The sequence below is a fragment of the Labeo rohita genome, chromosome 7 (genome assembly GCF_022985175.1).
Source record: "Labeo rohita strain BAU-BD-2019 chromosome 7, IGBB_LRoh.1.0, whole genome shotgun sequence".
NCBI lineage: Eukaryota > Metazoa > Chordata > Actinopteri > Cypriniformes > Cyprinidae > Labeo > Labeo rohita.
In genome coordinates this window covers 42,695,510-42,713,626 of record NC_066875.1, presented here as the reverse complement: position 1 = coordinate 42,713,626, position 18,117 = coordinate 42,695,510, and the positions used below count along the sequence as shown (strand labels likewise).

The 18,117-nt window shown below is 35.0% G+C and overlaps 1 protein-coding gene across 5 annotated transcripts in view; it reads left to right on the top strand.

The window, feature by feature from the left end:
* The window catches only part of furina (furin (paired basic amino acid cleaving enzyme) a), a 108,292-nt gene that overhangs the window by 43,914 nt on the left and 46,261 nt on the right, over positions 1-18,117 (top strand). For 4 of the 5 annotated variants that reach the window (XM_051115364.1, XM_051115362.1, XM_051115361.1 and 1 more), the window contains exons 3-6: positions 2,531-2,629; positions 11,493-11,588; positions 15,995-16,123; positions 16,195-16,271. In XM_051115364.1, the coding sequence (XP_050971321.1) occupies positions 2,531-2,629; positions 11,493-11,588; positions 15,995-16,123; positions 16,195-16,271 (401 nt within the window). Of the gene's footprint in view, positions 1-2,530; positions 2,630-10,833; positions 11,141-11,492; positions 11,589-15,994; positions 16,124-16,194; positions 16,272-18,117 lie in introns of those variants that run through there. The other variant, XM_051115366.1, reaches the window with a different exon arrangement.

The following is an 18,117-nucleotide window of genomic DNA, read 5'->3' as shown; positions in this document are numbered from 1 at the left end:
ATACTCAGAGTCTTGGCTAATGCTCAAGTAAATATCTTAAATACAAGATTTACCATGTAAATCTTTGGTCATAGTTGCAAGATCTTGCATAGCCTGTTTCTCACATGTTTAAATAAAAACTATTTTATTTTATTTTATTTTATTATTTTATCATGTGTGTTCTGTTTTTCTTTCTTTTTTCCTCATAATTTTATTTAAACTCTTGTTTTCCTTTTATTATTTTATTTTATTTTTATTTTATGTTTTTAAATTATTTTAACTTATTTTTATTTTATTTTCTTATTTTCATCTTATTTTATAAAACAATGACAATTAATCATGAGTTAAATCCTTGAAGTTTATAATAAAATAAATTTGATTTGTTTTATTTTTATTAAATTATAAAAGCTGAATCCTAGGTTAGAGGTTATAAATTTTTTTTTTTTTTTTTTTTTAATATTAAAGAAAATTATATAAATTTCCCGCAAGCTGAAGTTTTTAAAAAATAGCGTTATCATCTTTTTCTTATAATAACCTGGGTAACAGTTGCTTAATATGTTCAAAACTGCTTTTCAAGTTGGAATAGTCTTTTGGTGCTCACTACAAAAACGTCACCCATCTCTTGCCCATTTATGTCAAGTCTCGTAAGAAAGCAAATCCTGCCTTTAAAAGCGTTGCATGCAAATGGAAGGGCATGACCAACTATTATGTAATATATAATATATGTAATATATAATAATTACAAATATTTATTCTACTGTAATCTAGTCTGTGGAGTAGAGTTGGAATGTGTAGGTTGCTTCCAGACATAAGGAACACATTTTGCAAAGGCATGCCAACTGTTTAACCAACACTGTTATCATTTTCAGATGTGGATTGTAAGTTTTAGTGTAGATATACTTTTTTTTTTTTTTTTTTTTTCCCTCTCTCCTCCACATGCCTTTCCTCTCGCATGTTTCCAGGCAGTTGAGATGGTTGTCTGATGGTGGTCTGATATGACAAGGCCAGCATATCTCCATCTGCGCTCCCCTGCGCCCTGGAGCCGCTGGATTCGGGCCCGTCTGAGATTGATGCTCATCTTTTTAGGCCTCTTATCTTACACAATACACCCATACCCATCTTCAGTCTATTTCCTTTTGTGGCTAACAAAGCTTTCAGCTCTCTGAATGTGCTTATTACCCGCCCCTCTTCTGCTATCTCTCCTCGCGATCGATTCTCGTGTTATTTTCTGTCATTATTGTTCTCTCGTTAACTGGCGAACGTGCCGGTCTCTCGCTAGCTGTTCGATAAATGCTTCATCTCTTCTTCAGTCTGACATCTCTCGGGCTGTTTCCTTTTGTAAGGTTTTTATTTTTAACCTTATTGCTTGTTGATGCTTTCAATGTTTATTGTTAGATTTACTGGGTCACAAGTCGAATTTGCTTTGTCAAGGGATTATTTGCCTCGCTGCCTTTGTTTGGGTGGAGATGTTTGCATCAACACGCTGTAATCCGGCCTGTATACTGAGGACGTCATGGAAGAATAAATGTAGAGCTGTTGTCCTCGATCTTTCCTGACAGGGGTTCCTATTACATGTTACCGCCCTTCGAAGAAAGAATGGCTTTGTTGCAGTTAGCCGTGTGAAAAATGTGTTTCATACCTTTGAATTTATCACTTAAAAGTGTAGTTCAACTTTCAGTTGGTCTGCTTTTATTGTATTTATGCGTTTATTAACTTCTGGTCTACCAAATGAGCTTTTGTCTTGCTCTACAGCTGTTTTGAAGTCTGGGAGATCTTTGCCTTTCTGTAGTCTCAATCTATACCATGACCGCATGAACTCCGTTTCACTCCACACGTTGAGCTTTCATCAAACGGCGAGAGAAATTGATCTGCAGCAGGGCCGATTTGATGCCTCTGGCCCTCTGGATGATCTTGTCATGTGTGATTGTGCAGTCGGCTGACAGGAGATTGACTCGTTCACTGTTACTTGTTCTTGAGGCTGTTGGACATGCACAGCTGTCTGTGTTTCTCTTTCTGTCAGTATTTCTTCCATCTGGATCATTAAGGTCATGCCTGGGTCCACAGCTGGGCTGTGTACCAATGATCTCCAATGGAGTCTCATTCGGTTTCATTTAAATTTTGTGGTACAGAAATAGACTTGTGAGCAAATAAGACATGTTTTATTTGAGTCTTTGATTTAAACTTAGTGATATTTACCCACAAATGAAAATTTTCATCATTTACTCACCCTCATGTTGTTTCAAACTTTATATCTTCTGTGGAACATGAAGATATTTTGATATGGAAGTCAATAGGCTTCAATTTCTTTCGGTTCCTAGCGTTTTTTTAAATATATTTTTAGACTATCCCTTTAAGTAGTAAAAAGTTTTGATAAGTTAAATTCATTTTATACATATATATACATATATACATACATACACACATACATACACACACACACACACACAAGTTAAAAGGTTTTACTTGCCAGTCTCTCTCTCTCTCTTTTTTTTTTTAAGAAGCCTGTAGGATGTGGTGAGCTAAATGTAGCCTTGTGTTTTCTTTCCCTCAGGTATTTGGAGATTATTATCACTTCAGGCACCGCAGGGTGGTGAAGAGGTCTTTATCAGAGCACAGAGGAACACACATTCGCCTGCACACAGAACCTCAGGTATGTGTGAAATGTAGAATCCGGATCTGCCTCAGAACAGCCCTCCTTTCCTCAAAGGTTATATTGACAAATCCTTGACCAGATGAGATGTGAAAATCCAAAATACTCAATTCACTGAGATCTGAGTGAGATCTTAGAGAGGGTACAGAAAAGTTTTAAACTAAAAATAGCTGCTAAAAGCTGCTTTTTATGGCACTTTACACATTAAAAAATTGTGAAACCCAGAAAGCTGCATTAATTTGGAGCATGAGATCTATTTTAATTTGTACACAAAACAAAATCTTGTGTTGACGCTATTCATCATGCTTTTTGATTCCATGATTACCTTTTTCAGACCAACGTTTGGCTCATAAGCCAAGTGCCCTCTGAGTGACAGCTTATGCCCACGTTTGCAGTCTTGCTACTACCCATTTTATTAGGGGTTCAAACGTGTAGCGCTGAAACACTGTTGTAAATGTTAGAATAGTCACGGATCAGCGCTCTACCTAAAACTGATCGTGCAGACCAAACCGTAAGTCATAGAGACTTTAAACTTGGAGTGATTGTAGTACTCACACTGCCAACAATATGACCAAGACTTGCCCCGATTGGCCTGACGGGGGCGCTACACATCACATGCCTCATTTTCGATCGAAAAACCTACTTTTGCAAACTACTCCTGGGTTTGTCGTCCGATCAGAAACAAACCAGTGCAGAAAGATTCTCTGGAGAGTGAATATCAATAATTATCAAAAAAATTTGAATATTCAACTCACAATCAGAAAGGGCCACTTTTAGTAAAATGCCTATAACTCCTCAACGGAATGAGATATCTTTGCCAAACTCAGAACACTTATGTAAGAGCTCAGCTGAGGTCACAGAAAAAAATGGCAGAGGTTGGCCACTTGGAGGTGCTATTAGAAGGGAAAAAAAACATAAAAATAACTATAACAACGCAATCATTTGTCCTTTCAACATGAAAATTGGTGTGCACGGTCTTGGTCCCAAGTGACACAAGTGTCAATAAGGACATTTGTGTATCTCCAAAAGACATGGCCGCCATTGGCCAATGATTTTTAGCACCTGTTACACAAGGTTAACGGAGGCCGATCGGAACGAAACTCAGTGGGCCTGTTCTATCAAATCTTTTGTTAAATGATTGAGATGTCAAAAACCTACATCTGCAAACTCGTCCTAGTTTTTTTTTATTTAAAAAAACACAGCGGCACAATTCTCTGGACTCTAGGTCAACAGTTATCAAAAAATGTTGAAATGTACATATGTACACGAAACTTGGTAAGCGCGTGAGACAGGTGATTTCAAACAAGCATGCAATGTTTTAAGGAGATTGAACCACAGCTGGCACTATAACAGTCATAAGTATTAAAAAACATATTTCTATGGTGAATTACCTGAATTTGTTTTTTTTTTGTTTTTTTTTTTAAATAATTGTTTTAGTGGTTACAGGTTTGCTAAATAATGTATTTTTTTTTCATATGTGCTAAAATACCTTAAAACGCTTGAACCCTGGTAATGTTAGTTTTATAAGTTTTCTATTTAAATTTGATGTTTAGTAATAAATGTCTGTATGCCTCTGTCATGATTTGTAATAAAAGGGTTGCAAAAATCACAGACCTTATATAAAATGAACAGAAAGTGAAACTGTTCATAATATTTAGTTTGACTTCCTGTGGTGGTTAATCAACATTTTATGAAGGTTAAATGCGTCCTTCACTGATCTTGTAAGAGTTTCGGCTCCTAATTTGTGCCCTATTCATGGAAAGTGCTTGAAGCTAGAGAAGTTTGTTAAAGCAAGCAAGTTATTTGCATTGTGCTGATTTATGACACTTTTTTTTTCAACTTCAGCTAAAAGGACCTTCAGCTAACTTTGGATATTTGTTAGTGCCCTCAATGTTTTTACATTTCTCTGGTTCTCTGGTTTCATCAGGGACCTCAACTAAAGACCCAATCACTTTTGCAAACACAAGGAAGCTCCAGGACCATCACACTCAATTTTCAAGTCGTTCGTCTTTGTTATTTCACCCGTCGCTCTGCAGGACTATCTCCTTTCTAGTTTTTTCCTTCTTGAAATCTAAAGAATTGAGGGCAGACATTTTCTTAGACCAAAAATCTTTTTTTTTTTTTTCTTTCCTTTTCCCAACGGTTTCTAGAAACCTAGCTGGTTTATGTTCCGATGTTTGACTAGCCTCCTCTGAACGTTATTGTGAATCTTTCCGTTCGCACCCTCACACGCTGTTCTCGTGAAACCTATATATCAAAACTCCTCAGTTTCCTCCCCTGTGCATGTTGCTCTTAAGAACCCCAAATAAAACTCTTTCGGTTTCTCTTGTCACAGGTTTGAAATACAAGCATTGACCTGACATCTGCGTTCGTTCACTACAGTCTTAGTATTTGTCGCTTACCGGCTTTTCTGATCCAGATGTTGAGTTCTGATGCGGCGTGAAACACAAACCCTGCAATTTTAATGCCAGATGACTGCTAAGGGCTAGAAACCCCCCTAATGGAAATCATTGACTGGACCCGTATGGCCCATTACTCACTTTCTAGAGGGGGTTAAAAAGTCCATCTTGTAACATGGCTGCAGTGCCACGCTCCATCAGTGCGAATGGCCTCCAGGAGCAAAGCGACTTCCCTCGAGATGGGAAAAGCACTCCATTGTCCAGTGTTCAGTAGTGATGAGGTGTGTGAATAATGAACCTACCTGGGTGCCAACACAATGACAGAGAGTCATCGCACAGAGCCCGGCTTGACTCATTTGTTCGTCTCAGATTCATTTGCAGAAGCTTGCTTTTGTTCGTGAGTGCTAAATGATTAGTTCTTGAGGTACAATAGTGCTAGTTGTCCTTTTAAATTTCATGCGTTAAATGTGTTTGGCAAAGACATCAGGCTTTTGGGAATTGCATCAGATATGCTGGGGGCTTTTTTTTGCTTGTTTCTAAGTATAGACTGGAAGTCATGGTTGTGCACCTTCGCCATCTGTCAGAGATTATTTCAAAGTCACGTGTATATGTTAAAAAAAAAATAAATCTCTAGTTTGTCACTATTTCTTACTTCTCTGTTCTAGCCTGTACATATTTGTATACTGGAAAAATATCACTATTTCTTACTTCTAGCCTGTACTGTTTTCTTACTACTGTGACCTTGCTTCACTTTTTTTTCAGGTGCTTTTTATAAAATTATAGATTTTATCGTTGTGGCTGTTAACACCAACTCACCAAGTGAACCAACATCCGTTGATTCTCCAATGATTATGTTAAGCTGTTATAAATAGTCAAACTGAAAATCAGAAAAAAAAAATAATAGTGAGCTGTAGAACTGTCAAATTAAAAGTACAACTGTGTATTTGAAGGGAATGTATCATGAAAATATTACTTTTTAATTGCTATAATTGGGTCCCTAGTGCATCTACCAACCCAGAAAATGTGAAAAAGGACAACTCCGTAACTTTCGCTTCCCCTTGATGTAAGAAGGGGATCTTATTATAATATGACCACCCCTTAATCTATACGTTTCCACCCACGGCACCGTCATTTTGTTTTCGCAAGTGACAACGGTGTACCAGGTCTAACACCATTGCAAAAGTTTGAGCAAAGCATGCTAACTGTTCTGTCGTGGCTGCACAGACAAGCACAGAACACTATTTAATGTCACAGTCTCAGAGGAGACGAGAGCAGTGGATTTATTGATTTATTTACTGTGTATTACACTGCTGCCACACAGATCTAATATGAACATGCAACGACTTTTCTAGCTGTTTACTTTCACAGACATAGCTGACTGTTTTTGTAACTCCTTTGTTTTTAACAAACTTGTGAGTATTTGACAGTTTAAGCGCAATAAGACATGAAAGAGAACTTGTAGCTAATATGGCTTTAAAACGCATGATTTCAACGCGATGGACATAATTAAAACCAAACTGATTTTTTTTGAGTAGAGTATCTGTAGTCCTATTATAGTCCTGTTCTGGAAAAGAGGGCGGGGAGCAGCAGCTCATTTGCATTTAAAGAGACATGCACAAAAAAACACTCAAAATAAGCATTTTTAAAAATTATATAATTGATCGTCTGTGGGGTATTTTGAACAAACTTCACAGTAGGGCTGGAATGATTCCTTGATTCTAAAGTAAAGTGTAAAAACAATTGTCAGGACATTGGCGCCCTCTCCAGGCATTTGTTATAATATGTAATGCACATTAGCTCTGTGGTTTATAATACATTATGAATGTTAACAGTTTTGTTTAATAAAACCATACCATATGTTTTTGATACTTTATTTAAACTAATTATTATTGCCTCATTATTATTATATGTGTATTTTAAGTCATTTTAAAGGCTATTGTTCACTTAGGTCAATTTGTATTGCTACAAAAAAACCTGAATTATAATTATCTGATTACTCGATTAATCGTCAGAATAATCGACAGATTACTCGATTACCAAAATAATTTTACAGACACATTCTGGGGACACTTGTAAAAAGGGACATAATAGGTCTCCTTTGAGATAAAAATGCAAATAAGAATGCAAAAACTGCATTCAAATGTGTAGCAAGCACTTGCAACCATTTTAATTAAGCATACTGTTGATAAAAATTTAGAAAGACAGTTTTAGTATTTTAAAAAATACTGTCATAAGCAATGTTATAATTGCACCACTTGCTGAACGCCGGTAAATTGAAGTCCTTTACTAGTGGTTTAATTCATTGACCCAAACTCATCCTGTATGCTTAAGAAGTTAATCAGGCATATTGCAACTTGTTTCTGCACAAAATGAAGCAAATGCATCATGTAACTAACTGCTGATGGTAAGTCACGTTGTGAATGTTGTGAACAACACACTAAAATGCAACAATCACTAAAGTATTTTTAAAGGGTCATGATACCCCCCTGTTTCAGCACTGGTTAGTTCTCACCACAGTTTTAAAAAATGCTGCAAAAAGGGGCCGTGGTGCGCTGCGGAGTGGAGGGGGGAGAGGAGAGAGAGTCAACTTCGGGTTCAGACAGTTTCATTTCGCTCCCATTGAGTTAACAACACAAATAAATGCACAGCCATTTGCACTCTGCATCGAAAAATATATATGAATGCGCTGTTGCACCTCTATTAACTTTTAAGGCTCAATTTGCGCTGTTTATAATCCTTTTGATGGGTTGCATCAAGTAGTTGTAAAAACTGCCATTGCACTCACGATATGAAAGAATTGTGTTTGTGCCGACCTCTTACAAAGCAAACAAAAACAAACACTCTCCTTCAATCCATGAATGTTTCTCTGTTAATATACGCAATCTCACAGCCTGAAGCGTAGTGTTGCCAACTTCTTTCGATGGAAAGTAGTTAAACCCCGCTTGAAAAGTCGCTAAATGTCGCTAGATGCGCTGATTAGCAAATCATGATGTCAGTGCATCGTACTGTCTTGCCTCTCTGAGTTTAAATACTGCATTTTTATGCAGCCAAATTCTCAATAAAATGGTTTTCATAGATATATTTCATAGATATTTTATATATTTTACTGTTTCTGTTGTCAGAAAACGGGATGAATATGAAATATTGACTGAAACGTGGCCTATTACCAGCTCTCCAAGACGAAGGTATTAATCTATACTAAAATCATGATGCATAATCACAACATTCTCTGTTAAAAGGTTGCTAAATCTAGTGACAAAGTCACTAAGTTGGCAACACTGCTGAAGCATCTGTCATGGCAAATCAACACACGCTGTCGTGAATAATTAGGTGAAGCGTCTTCTCATAGGATAAGAAAGCGCAGCCTCTTGAATAATTATGAGAGACCAACACGTCATCGAAGTACCTTAGTCCGTTGCCACGTCACAGTCCAGGGTTTCATGAACCTTTAAAAAAATCACCACTACTGTAGTGTGCTCTCTTGTAACATTAGTATTTCACGAATTCAGGTTTTCACAACATAATCCGTTTTCATATTTTTTATGATACACATTTAAATGAAAATGTAAAATGTGTGAATATTTGGTTTATTATTGTAATTCACATCAAACAATATAGCATTCAGAATAATATAATTGTAATGTTCAATGCTAAGTTAAATACAGTGAATAAATATGATACAACAACATACTGACTAAATTTAAGGGATGTTTTCATCAAAAGACAAAGTAGGACTTAAAAATGATGTCAAAATTAACACCCGAACTGACATTAGAATCTAGTTAAAATTTTAAACTAGGTTAAACTTCAATAGCCATTTTTGTACGTTGATGTAACCAATATAAGGTGGTCATGTTTTTGTTTGTTTTGCTTTTTTTGCGCCATCTTGTGGACCGCTCATATTAGAATCTGGTGTTTTCATCTAACATAAAGTCATTTTTAATTATAATAATTAAATTATTTTGGTGGAAAATTTAGTTTCTCAGCCCTATTGACAGCGATTGCGGGATTCCTTTGCCGTTGTCGTCGCATCATGTTGCAGCTCGTTTAGATGAAGAGATTGACCTCTGTTTAACTTTGCAGGATCGTCAATGGTCGCTGTCACTTAGATGGCAGCAGAAGGTTGACTCTCATTTAAAATGATCGATTTCTAATCTTTTTGATGATGCAAATTGCTGTTACTGTGAAGGAAAACGCTCCTTGTGAAATGAAACCTGCAGTCGTGTGAAGATGTTGCCCTTGTAAAGTGTGTCGGTCCTGTTGCCTGCACTCTCAGCGGGTCCCAGTGGCATTTCCCCTGACTGCCCTGCTCTGCTTCCTGTTGTTGAATTCCTTTGCTCCCTTCAGCTTCAGAAATAGCAACCTCTTCAGACTTGTCCTATCACAAACATTAGTGACTTTTGAAAAATTTTAAATGCAAATTACTTTTATACTATGCGGTCTTCATGCATTTTTTGCATTTTTAATTTTTCTCTAATGAACACCATGTGCAAGTTTCACTTTATGCTGTATGTCATGTAAATCTTATAAATGATATAAAGAAAGAGCATGCATTACTCTTAATAGCTAAATGTTTTTTGCGACTATGAATTAAGCAACTGATCTTATCTTCATTTCCAGAGTAGAAGTTAAGATATTCCAGATCACTTCCATCCGGACTCCATTTATAGTCAAGATTTTATCAGAAGTCTCTGTTCTGTATCACTCAGTCCATCTTCGTAGCTTCAGAAATCCATTTCCTATTTCGGAGTCCTTTGGCAGCGTTCATATTCTCTTTGAAACACATTTGGCTCGAGTCAAAACATCAGCTCTGTCACAGATGAAGCAACATCAGTCATGAGGTTATTCATTATGCATTGCATTGCCAACAGAGTACTGGCTCTAATTGAGCTTAATTTCAGATGGGGTCGATCTTTAAAAGTTAGAAGCGCTTATGTGTGCTACTTTTTTAATTACCGTATTACTCTTGCTAATTAATCAGCAGGGGGAAAGGTGATATAATGTTTAGACAACATGTCTATCCCTAATAACTTGCCAAGCAGATAGCCTCAGATCTTAATGTGGCTTCCTATCCAGCACTTTTTTTCCTTTTTAGTTTTTAATGTGGTTTTTTTTTTTTTTTTTTTTTTTTTTTTTTTTTTTGAGTCTGAGTTCCAGTGATAACATCAGTGGGTCTGGCATGTTCAAATATCTTACCATGAAGATTCTGAAAACATTTACTCTAAAACTTAAAATACATTTTTATTTGAAGCTTTATTTTATTTTATTTTATTTTATTTTATTACTGCAAAAAGTCTGAAAATATCTACTCTAAAGCTTGAAATACATTTTTATTTAAAGCTTGTTTATTTAATTTAATTTAATTGCATTTTATTTTATTACTGCAAAAAGTCTGAAATTTATTTTATTACCATAAGGAGTCCGAAAATATCTACTGTAAAACTTTTTTTTATTTTTATTTTTATTTTTATTTTATTTTATTTTATTTTATTTTATTTTATTTTATTTTATCAAAGATTCTTTTCATATCTAGGACAATTGGTTTGGTTAAACTAAAGTGTTATGGGAAATGTTTGTCTATCAAGTCAAACAAAGAACCTCTGAGAACATTCCCTAAACTTTGAACAGCTGTCAGTACACAAACGAATAGGTAGATTATTAACTGATTTATCGGAATAAAGCAGATATAACGCATTTTCCCATCAGTTATATGATGATTTGCTAGTAAATCATGACAGCATGACCTTGAGGAACGTTGAGTGGTGGGTCAGATGTGTCCTGCTTGTTCTTCACGGCTGTGAACATCCCAATTGGCCCGTCTTTGTTTTCCTGACCACTCTGTTCACTTTCCTGTCACATGTCTGTCCATTTCACCCACTAAAAGTCATTCTAGACAGCGAGCAGTGAGCTCTGGCATGAGCAGCGCTGAGCCGTCAATCACGTAATCTGCCACCGTCTGCGTTTTCTGCCCCGCTGCAGCACTCGCTGCCCTAGAGAAACAGTTTCCCGTCAACGGGCCTTTCTGTCTTTGTGTCGAGTGGAGGAGGATTGTGAGGAGACAGAAAACAGGACAGTGTGTGTCCGTCAGCAGCTTTCGTCAGCACATGAAATCGTATTTACTTTAACGTATTGTACAGATTTCATCATTACTTGTTATTCTTTCGTGCATTAACTTTTGTTTTTCTGCTGACAACCAAAGGCTTCATGACCTTGAAAAAATTCTAACTTATATTCTAACTAATAATTGTGTTTCACACAAGTATGTCATGTTACAGAAGACAAATGCTTTTTTGAATGGAGTTTCCAACCATGTTTAATTGCTTCATATAGATTTGGTGCTGTTATTATTATAGTTAATGATCCACTGATTTTTATTAAAAACAACTCATTGTGGATCTGATGGAGAGGAAATCTTGAAAACGAGTACTTCTCATATGTCTCCAACTGTTTGTTTGTTTCTTAAGGTAATGTGGGCGGAACAGCAGGTGGTGAAACGAAGAACGAAGAGGGATATTTACTACGAGCCGACCGATCCGAAGTTTGCACAGCAGTGGTACTTGGTGAGTAAATAGCTCATCTGTTTGTTTGCACGCACACGTGTGTGTTCGTGAACTGTTTGTTCATTTGCGAGCACGATACCTCTCGCTCAGATTTGATGGTCTGGGTGGCCTTTTGTAATGTGCTGTTTGGATTCATAGGACTCTGTTCCTTTTGCTCCTATTAAATGGGACATTGTGTAATAGTAAACTTGTTGCCATTATGGTCATCCGGTGGAGCTTAAAGTTTAATCAGCCGGTTGTGATTTGGCTCTTTGGAAACATTCCAGACGTGCTGGCCTTCACTCTCCATCAGTCTTTATACATATCTTCTCCTGAGATGACAGTCTTTCTGTGTCACTATGTTAAAGTGGCGATGTTCCGTTGAAATAATTTACTAATATGACTTTTTATATGCACAATTTTCAATGCAATTTCAGGTTTTGAATGTGCTGTTTATGCATATGCTGTTTGATGAAAATACACATTTTCATGAATAATGAGTAGCATGTGGTGTCAACACTACCAGAATAGCACTGAAATAAGAAGAAAGCAATGCTGGGAAAGCGGCTTAACCGGCTGACTAAAGATGTGCGTGATTACCTGTTTGTTACTTGAAAAGACAATTAGAAGACGAAGTGTCCCAATTCTGTCTTAAATAAATATTAGTTGCATCTTCCAATGACTAGACCCCTTCGGATGAGAGTATGTGCGCAAACATTTCTCACTCTTAACCATCTGTGTTTTGTTAAAGGGGTAGTTCACCCAAAAATGAACATTCTGTCATTAATTACTCAGTTGTTCCAAAGCTGTAAGATGTTCGTTCACCTTCGGAACACAAATTAAGATATTTTTAATGAAATCACTGATGAACCACCGATATCTTCATTTGTGTTCTCTCACCAAGGCTGCATTTATTTGTTAAAAAATATACAGTAATATTTTTTTCCATTTAAATATTAAGCAAAAGAAGACTTTTTCAACTGTGATTAAAAAGAAATTTAGAGCATCAGCACATTAGAATGATTTAATGGAAATGGATGCTGAAAATTGCCATCAGAGGAATAAAAAATGTATTTTAAATTGTAATATTTCACAGTACTTATATTTTACTGTATTTTTGGTCAAATAAATGCAGTTTTGTTAATGTAAGTTACTTCTATTGAATTTATTTATTTATTTATTTTATTTATTAGTGTGTATTTATTTATACAATATATTTATACAATTATAAATATTTTTATATTTATTTCAATTTCTGTTTATTTATTGAACTAGTTATTAAGAGTCCCCCCATCTCTCATTTCTCTCATTTCGTGATTACTTATAATTTACAGGTTTTAAGACCAGCAAAGAATGAATTAATTTATTTAGCCGCCTTGGAATTATAAGGTTCTATCTGACATTTTTATTAAAATTGAGTTATTCACATATTCTTATTTTGTAACGACTTATTTACATTATGTGATGTTTCTTTTGTAAGCTGTGTACATTTTGGGCCTTTTTTTGGGTCTATGAAACACAAAAACTTTAAAGCTCAGTATCTCAAAAGTGCTCAGAATGCAGATAGATCCTTTTAATTCCAAGGCGGTGATTTATTTATTTATTTCTTTAATTGTTTCTAAAATATATTCATAATATTAAAGATAAGTATATTTATTTCTATTTCAATTTATTTATTGAACTGCTTATTAAGAGCCCCTCCATCCCTCATATCTCTCATTTATGAGAATCTTGCATTGTAATGAGAATTGCTAATTTGTGTTAAGTCATTGCTCAGTCATTCTGCATTCAGTGGTGATTCACCAGACCCGGACGTTTTGTTCCGGCTAATGAACTATGGAGACAATAGATACTCTTTCTCAGATTTTGGGGAATGTCATGACTTAGAAAAAACTGTAAAATTGTACTCTAAGCTCCAATCCTTTCTCAGCGCATTTTTCCCTCTTCACGGCAACGTTATGAATCATGTTTATCAGTACAACGGGTAGAAGCCACTCAATAACATTTCCACAGGCTGGAGTGCAAAGAAAGTTTCGCTGCAATTGCAACAGTTGACCGAAGGTCATCAGCAGCAATTTATCAACCTCACCGCCATTATTACTGGACCTTTAAGGTGAGATTGCATCATTTTGCCTGATGTAGGCTTAAGAAATAAACTGCCAGTTCTCTTCGTTTGACTTGCAATCCCAGGATAAGCAAGAGAGTGTATCATTTCGGGTTCATCAGACCTGACAGCACCTTACTGGCTTCAATTTCTCCCTGTGACCTCCCTGGGAAAGAGAGCAGTGACGCTGTGACCAAGAGGAAAGTCAAGGAGCCGTGCAGCAAAATAAATTCAATTTTCTGCTCAGATAAACTCAGGTGGCCACGTTCATTTCTGCACTGGAGTGACATGCGTGTGGAGTGGGGAGAGGTCAGATCTCCGTGGTCTGACAGTGGGTGGGTGGACGGTCAACCTGGCAGGGCTTGGCTGCTTGTCATTTCTCAAGATGTTTGGATGTTTGTTTTTGTGTTACAGTCATCTTATGCTCACCAAGGCTGCATTTATTTAATCAAAAATACAGTAAAACAGTAATATTGTGAAATATTATTAGAATTTAAAATAAATGTTTTCTATTTTAAAGTATTTGACCATATAATTTATTTATGTGATGGAAAATCTAAATTTTCAGCATCATTGCTTCAGTTTTCAGTGTCACATGATCCTTCAGAAATCATTCTAATATGCTTTTCTAAAATTTGCTGCTTAAGAAAAAAATCTGCAAATGTTGAAAACTCACCAAGGCTGCATTTATTTGTTAAAAAATACAGTAAAAACAGTAATATTTTTTTCCATTAAATATTAAGCAAAAGAAACGTTTTTCAACTGTGATTAAAAAGAAATTTAGAGCACCAAATCAGCATATTAGAATGATTTAATGGAAATGGATACTGAAAATTGCCATCAGAGGAATAAAATGCATTTTAAGATACATTGTATTAATGTTATTTTAAATTGTAATATTTTACAGTACTTATATTTTACTGTATTTTTGGTCCAATAAATGTAGTTTTGTTAATGTAAGTTATTTCTATTAAAAAACTTTTTTCAATTTGCTAATTTTGGATAATTCAGTACTTAAATGATTGATTTATTTATGAAATAATTTATTTTTTCTTCTCTTTCAAAATAAAATAAAATAAAACGTTTTTATTTGAAAATAAAATAAAACAAAAAAAAGAAATATTTTTTTTAAATAAAATGAAATAATTGTAAATAAAATAAAATTATTTTAAATAAAAAAAAATATATAAAAATAGTTCTTTTAAATTGTAATAATATTTCACAGTACTTATATTTTACTGTATTTTTGATTTAAAAAAAAAAATGCAGTTTTGTTAATGAAAGTTACTTCTAGTAAACCCCCCCCTCCTTTTTTCCATTTAAATTTGTTGTTTTTTTAAGCTAAAAAATGAAATAAAATTAAATAAAATAACAATTTTAAATAAAATTAAATAAAAAATAATAAAAAATAATAAAATTACAATTAAAATAATGAAACTAAAATAAACTGGAATTAATGCAAAAACTGGAATTAATGCAAAAATTTTGTGTATTAGCTTAGATGTAAAAGTAAAAAAAATGTAAACAAAATAAAAAAAATAGAATAAAATTGATATTAAAATTAATTAAAAATTAAAATAATGAAACTAAAATAAACTGGCATCGATGCAAAAACTGCTTCATATTTTATGTATTAGCTTAGGGGTAAAATATTTCATAAAAATAAACATTTAAAACAAAATAGAAAAATAAAATAAATTAAAAATAAAAATCTAAACAATGTAACTAAAATAAACTGGCATTAATGTAAAAGCTGCTTCATATTTTGTGTATTAGCTTAGGTGTGAAAAAAAAAAAAAAAAAAAAAAAACATTTAAAAGAAAATAAAAAAAATAAATTAAATTAAATAATATAAATAATGAAGCTAAAATAAACTGGCATCAATGCACAAACCGCTTCATATTCATGTATTAGCTTAGGTGTAAAATTAACAAAATTGTGTAACATAAAACCAATATAAAGCGTACAGTGAAAGCTCTACTATCAACGTATCAAGAGGACAGTAGGCAAACCAGAAACTACCTGGGGTTACAGTACAGTATGTGAAGGGCAGCATGAAGTGTGTCAGGGCACTGCTATAACCGAGACAGGAAATCGTCAAGGCGTATACTAGAGTTTCAGCATCTTTGATGCCTAAAACAGGAGGTCATGCGGTATTGAGGTAACGGCAGACTGCAGTCTAGAATCAGCACTGATGAAGTGAAAGATTTGTGAAAGATGATCCTCAAAACAGGATCCTCAGACACTGATGTTCTGCATCAGCGTAGTAGTTAGCAGGAGGGAAGTGGCATCTGTGCTGATCTGTTCTTTCTCTTATTCTCAGTACAATGAAGAGCATCGTGACCTCAACGTAAAGGAAGCCTGGAAGCAGGGTTTCACCGGTCAAGGTGTCGTTGTGTCCATACTGGATGATGGAATTGAAAAAAACCACCCAGATCTGATTCAAAACTATGTGAGTTTGAGTAAACACCTTTGCCATAAAACCCAAAACAAAATAACTAAACGTTTCTCACATATTCACAGGATCCAGATGCTAGCTACGATGTTAACGACGGCGACCCAGACCCCCAACCTCGATACACCCAACTCAATGATAACAGGTACTCTATGCATCATTTACGGTCATTTGCTAAATAGAATGAAACCTAGTTTAGGTCCCCTAAGCAAACCCAGTGATTTATGGGCCGTTGCAGCTCAAACTGTTGTTATTTGTTTTTCCCGTCTTAGCCAGCACTGTATTTTATGCCTAGGCTTGAAACTCCTGGCATAAAACCAACTGAAGTATGAATACTACTATACATTTACTTCTTTACTTAATGGGGCCAGAGGTTTCAGCTGAAGAGTGAAGATGGGTGCAGGAATACAGAGCTTGCAATATACTCTGATTAGTGCTGTTGCCGTAGCCCATTTGTGTCGGACAGGAACCGCTTTTGCTAATGAGGTTTTTTTTGCCTACCCTGTAAGCAAATGGTAGTGCTATCGTTTTCAGAATCATGATCTGCAATTAAGATTTTCATCCATCATTCATTTGCACCATTTACAAATTTAATGGTGTTATATGCAGTCACTCTTGGCCAGATGCAATATGTAAATGAGATAATGCATAAAATGCTGCGGTTTGTGTGAATTTACTCAGCAAAGATGCAAAACATGCAACAAAGAAGTTAATAGATACCGTTTGCATTGAATGCGCTTAAAATGTACCGTAGCTGGTGATCTTACTCAAGTGCAGCCTGCGGTATGTAGAGTTGTATCTTCTAGCCGAAAGCATATTTTTACACTAAATTAAATTCATTTATATGTAATACTCTTGAGAGTAGTATGCAGGTTGTAGCAGTAGGCAGCAGCTTTCCTCTGGCTGTTTTCTGTGTTGTGTGTTTTGCTGCTGGGAAATTAGTTTCTCTGTGATTGATGTGTTGTGAATTTAGTACTCTCCATGGATTGTGTTTTGTTGTCTTGGTAATGGCCATCCACAACACTGGCCATTTTTATGTCCCAGTTCATGAATCAGCAGGGATTTAGGTTGAATTGTGAAGAAACAATGATGGTGTTAAAAATGGGTTGCTAAAGGGATAGTTCACCCAAAAATGAACATTATGTCATTAACTACTCACCCTCAATTAATATCTTAATTTTTGTTCTGAAGATTGAACGAAGGTCTTGCGTGTTTGGAACGACGTGAGGGTGAATGATTAATAACGGAATGTTTATTTTTGGGTAAACTATCCCTTTAAAAGTATGTCACGTCATTCCAAACTTCTTTGATGTTTTCTTTCTGTAAAATACCTTAAAGAATTAAAAAAAAAAATAAGATCTTCACATTTAATAGTGACCTTGGACTGTCTAGCTTCTAAAAAAACAATATAAAAATTGGTCTATACGGCTTTAGCACAATATTCAAGGTCTGATGTCATATAATAGCTTTGTGACGAACCAAAAACAATAAAATCCCTATTATTTAATAATATCTTCACCTCTGCTGCAATTTTATTGAATTTGCACCATATTTGGAGCTGCAGTGGGCATGAAGGTAATGGGTGAATAATGACTTGGAAAATCTTTTGTGAAATTATAAGTCATTACTTTCACTTTAGATCAATTTAATGGATCTTTTTTGTGTAAAACTACAATTTTTTTAATCTTACTGATGATGGTATTGTAAATATCTGTCAGTTCATTTAAAGATAAGATCTATGGCCGTATATGAATTAAATATATACACTACCAGTCAAAAAAATTGGACAGTAAGAATTTGAATGTGTTTTTTGAAGAAGTCTCTTCTGCTCACCAAGCCTGCATTTATTTGATCCAAAGTACCGCAAAACAGTGAGATTTTGAAATCTTTTTACTATGTTTTCTAATTTATTCCTGTGATTTTAAAGCTGAATTTTTAGCATCATTACTACAGTCACATGATCCTTCAGAAATCATCCTAATATTTTTATT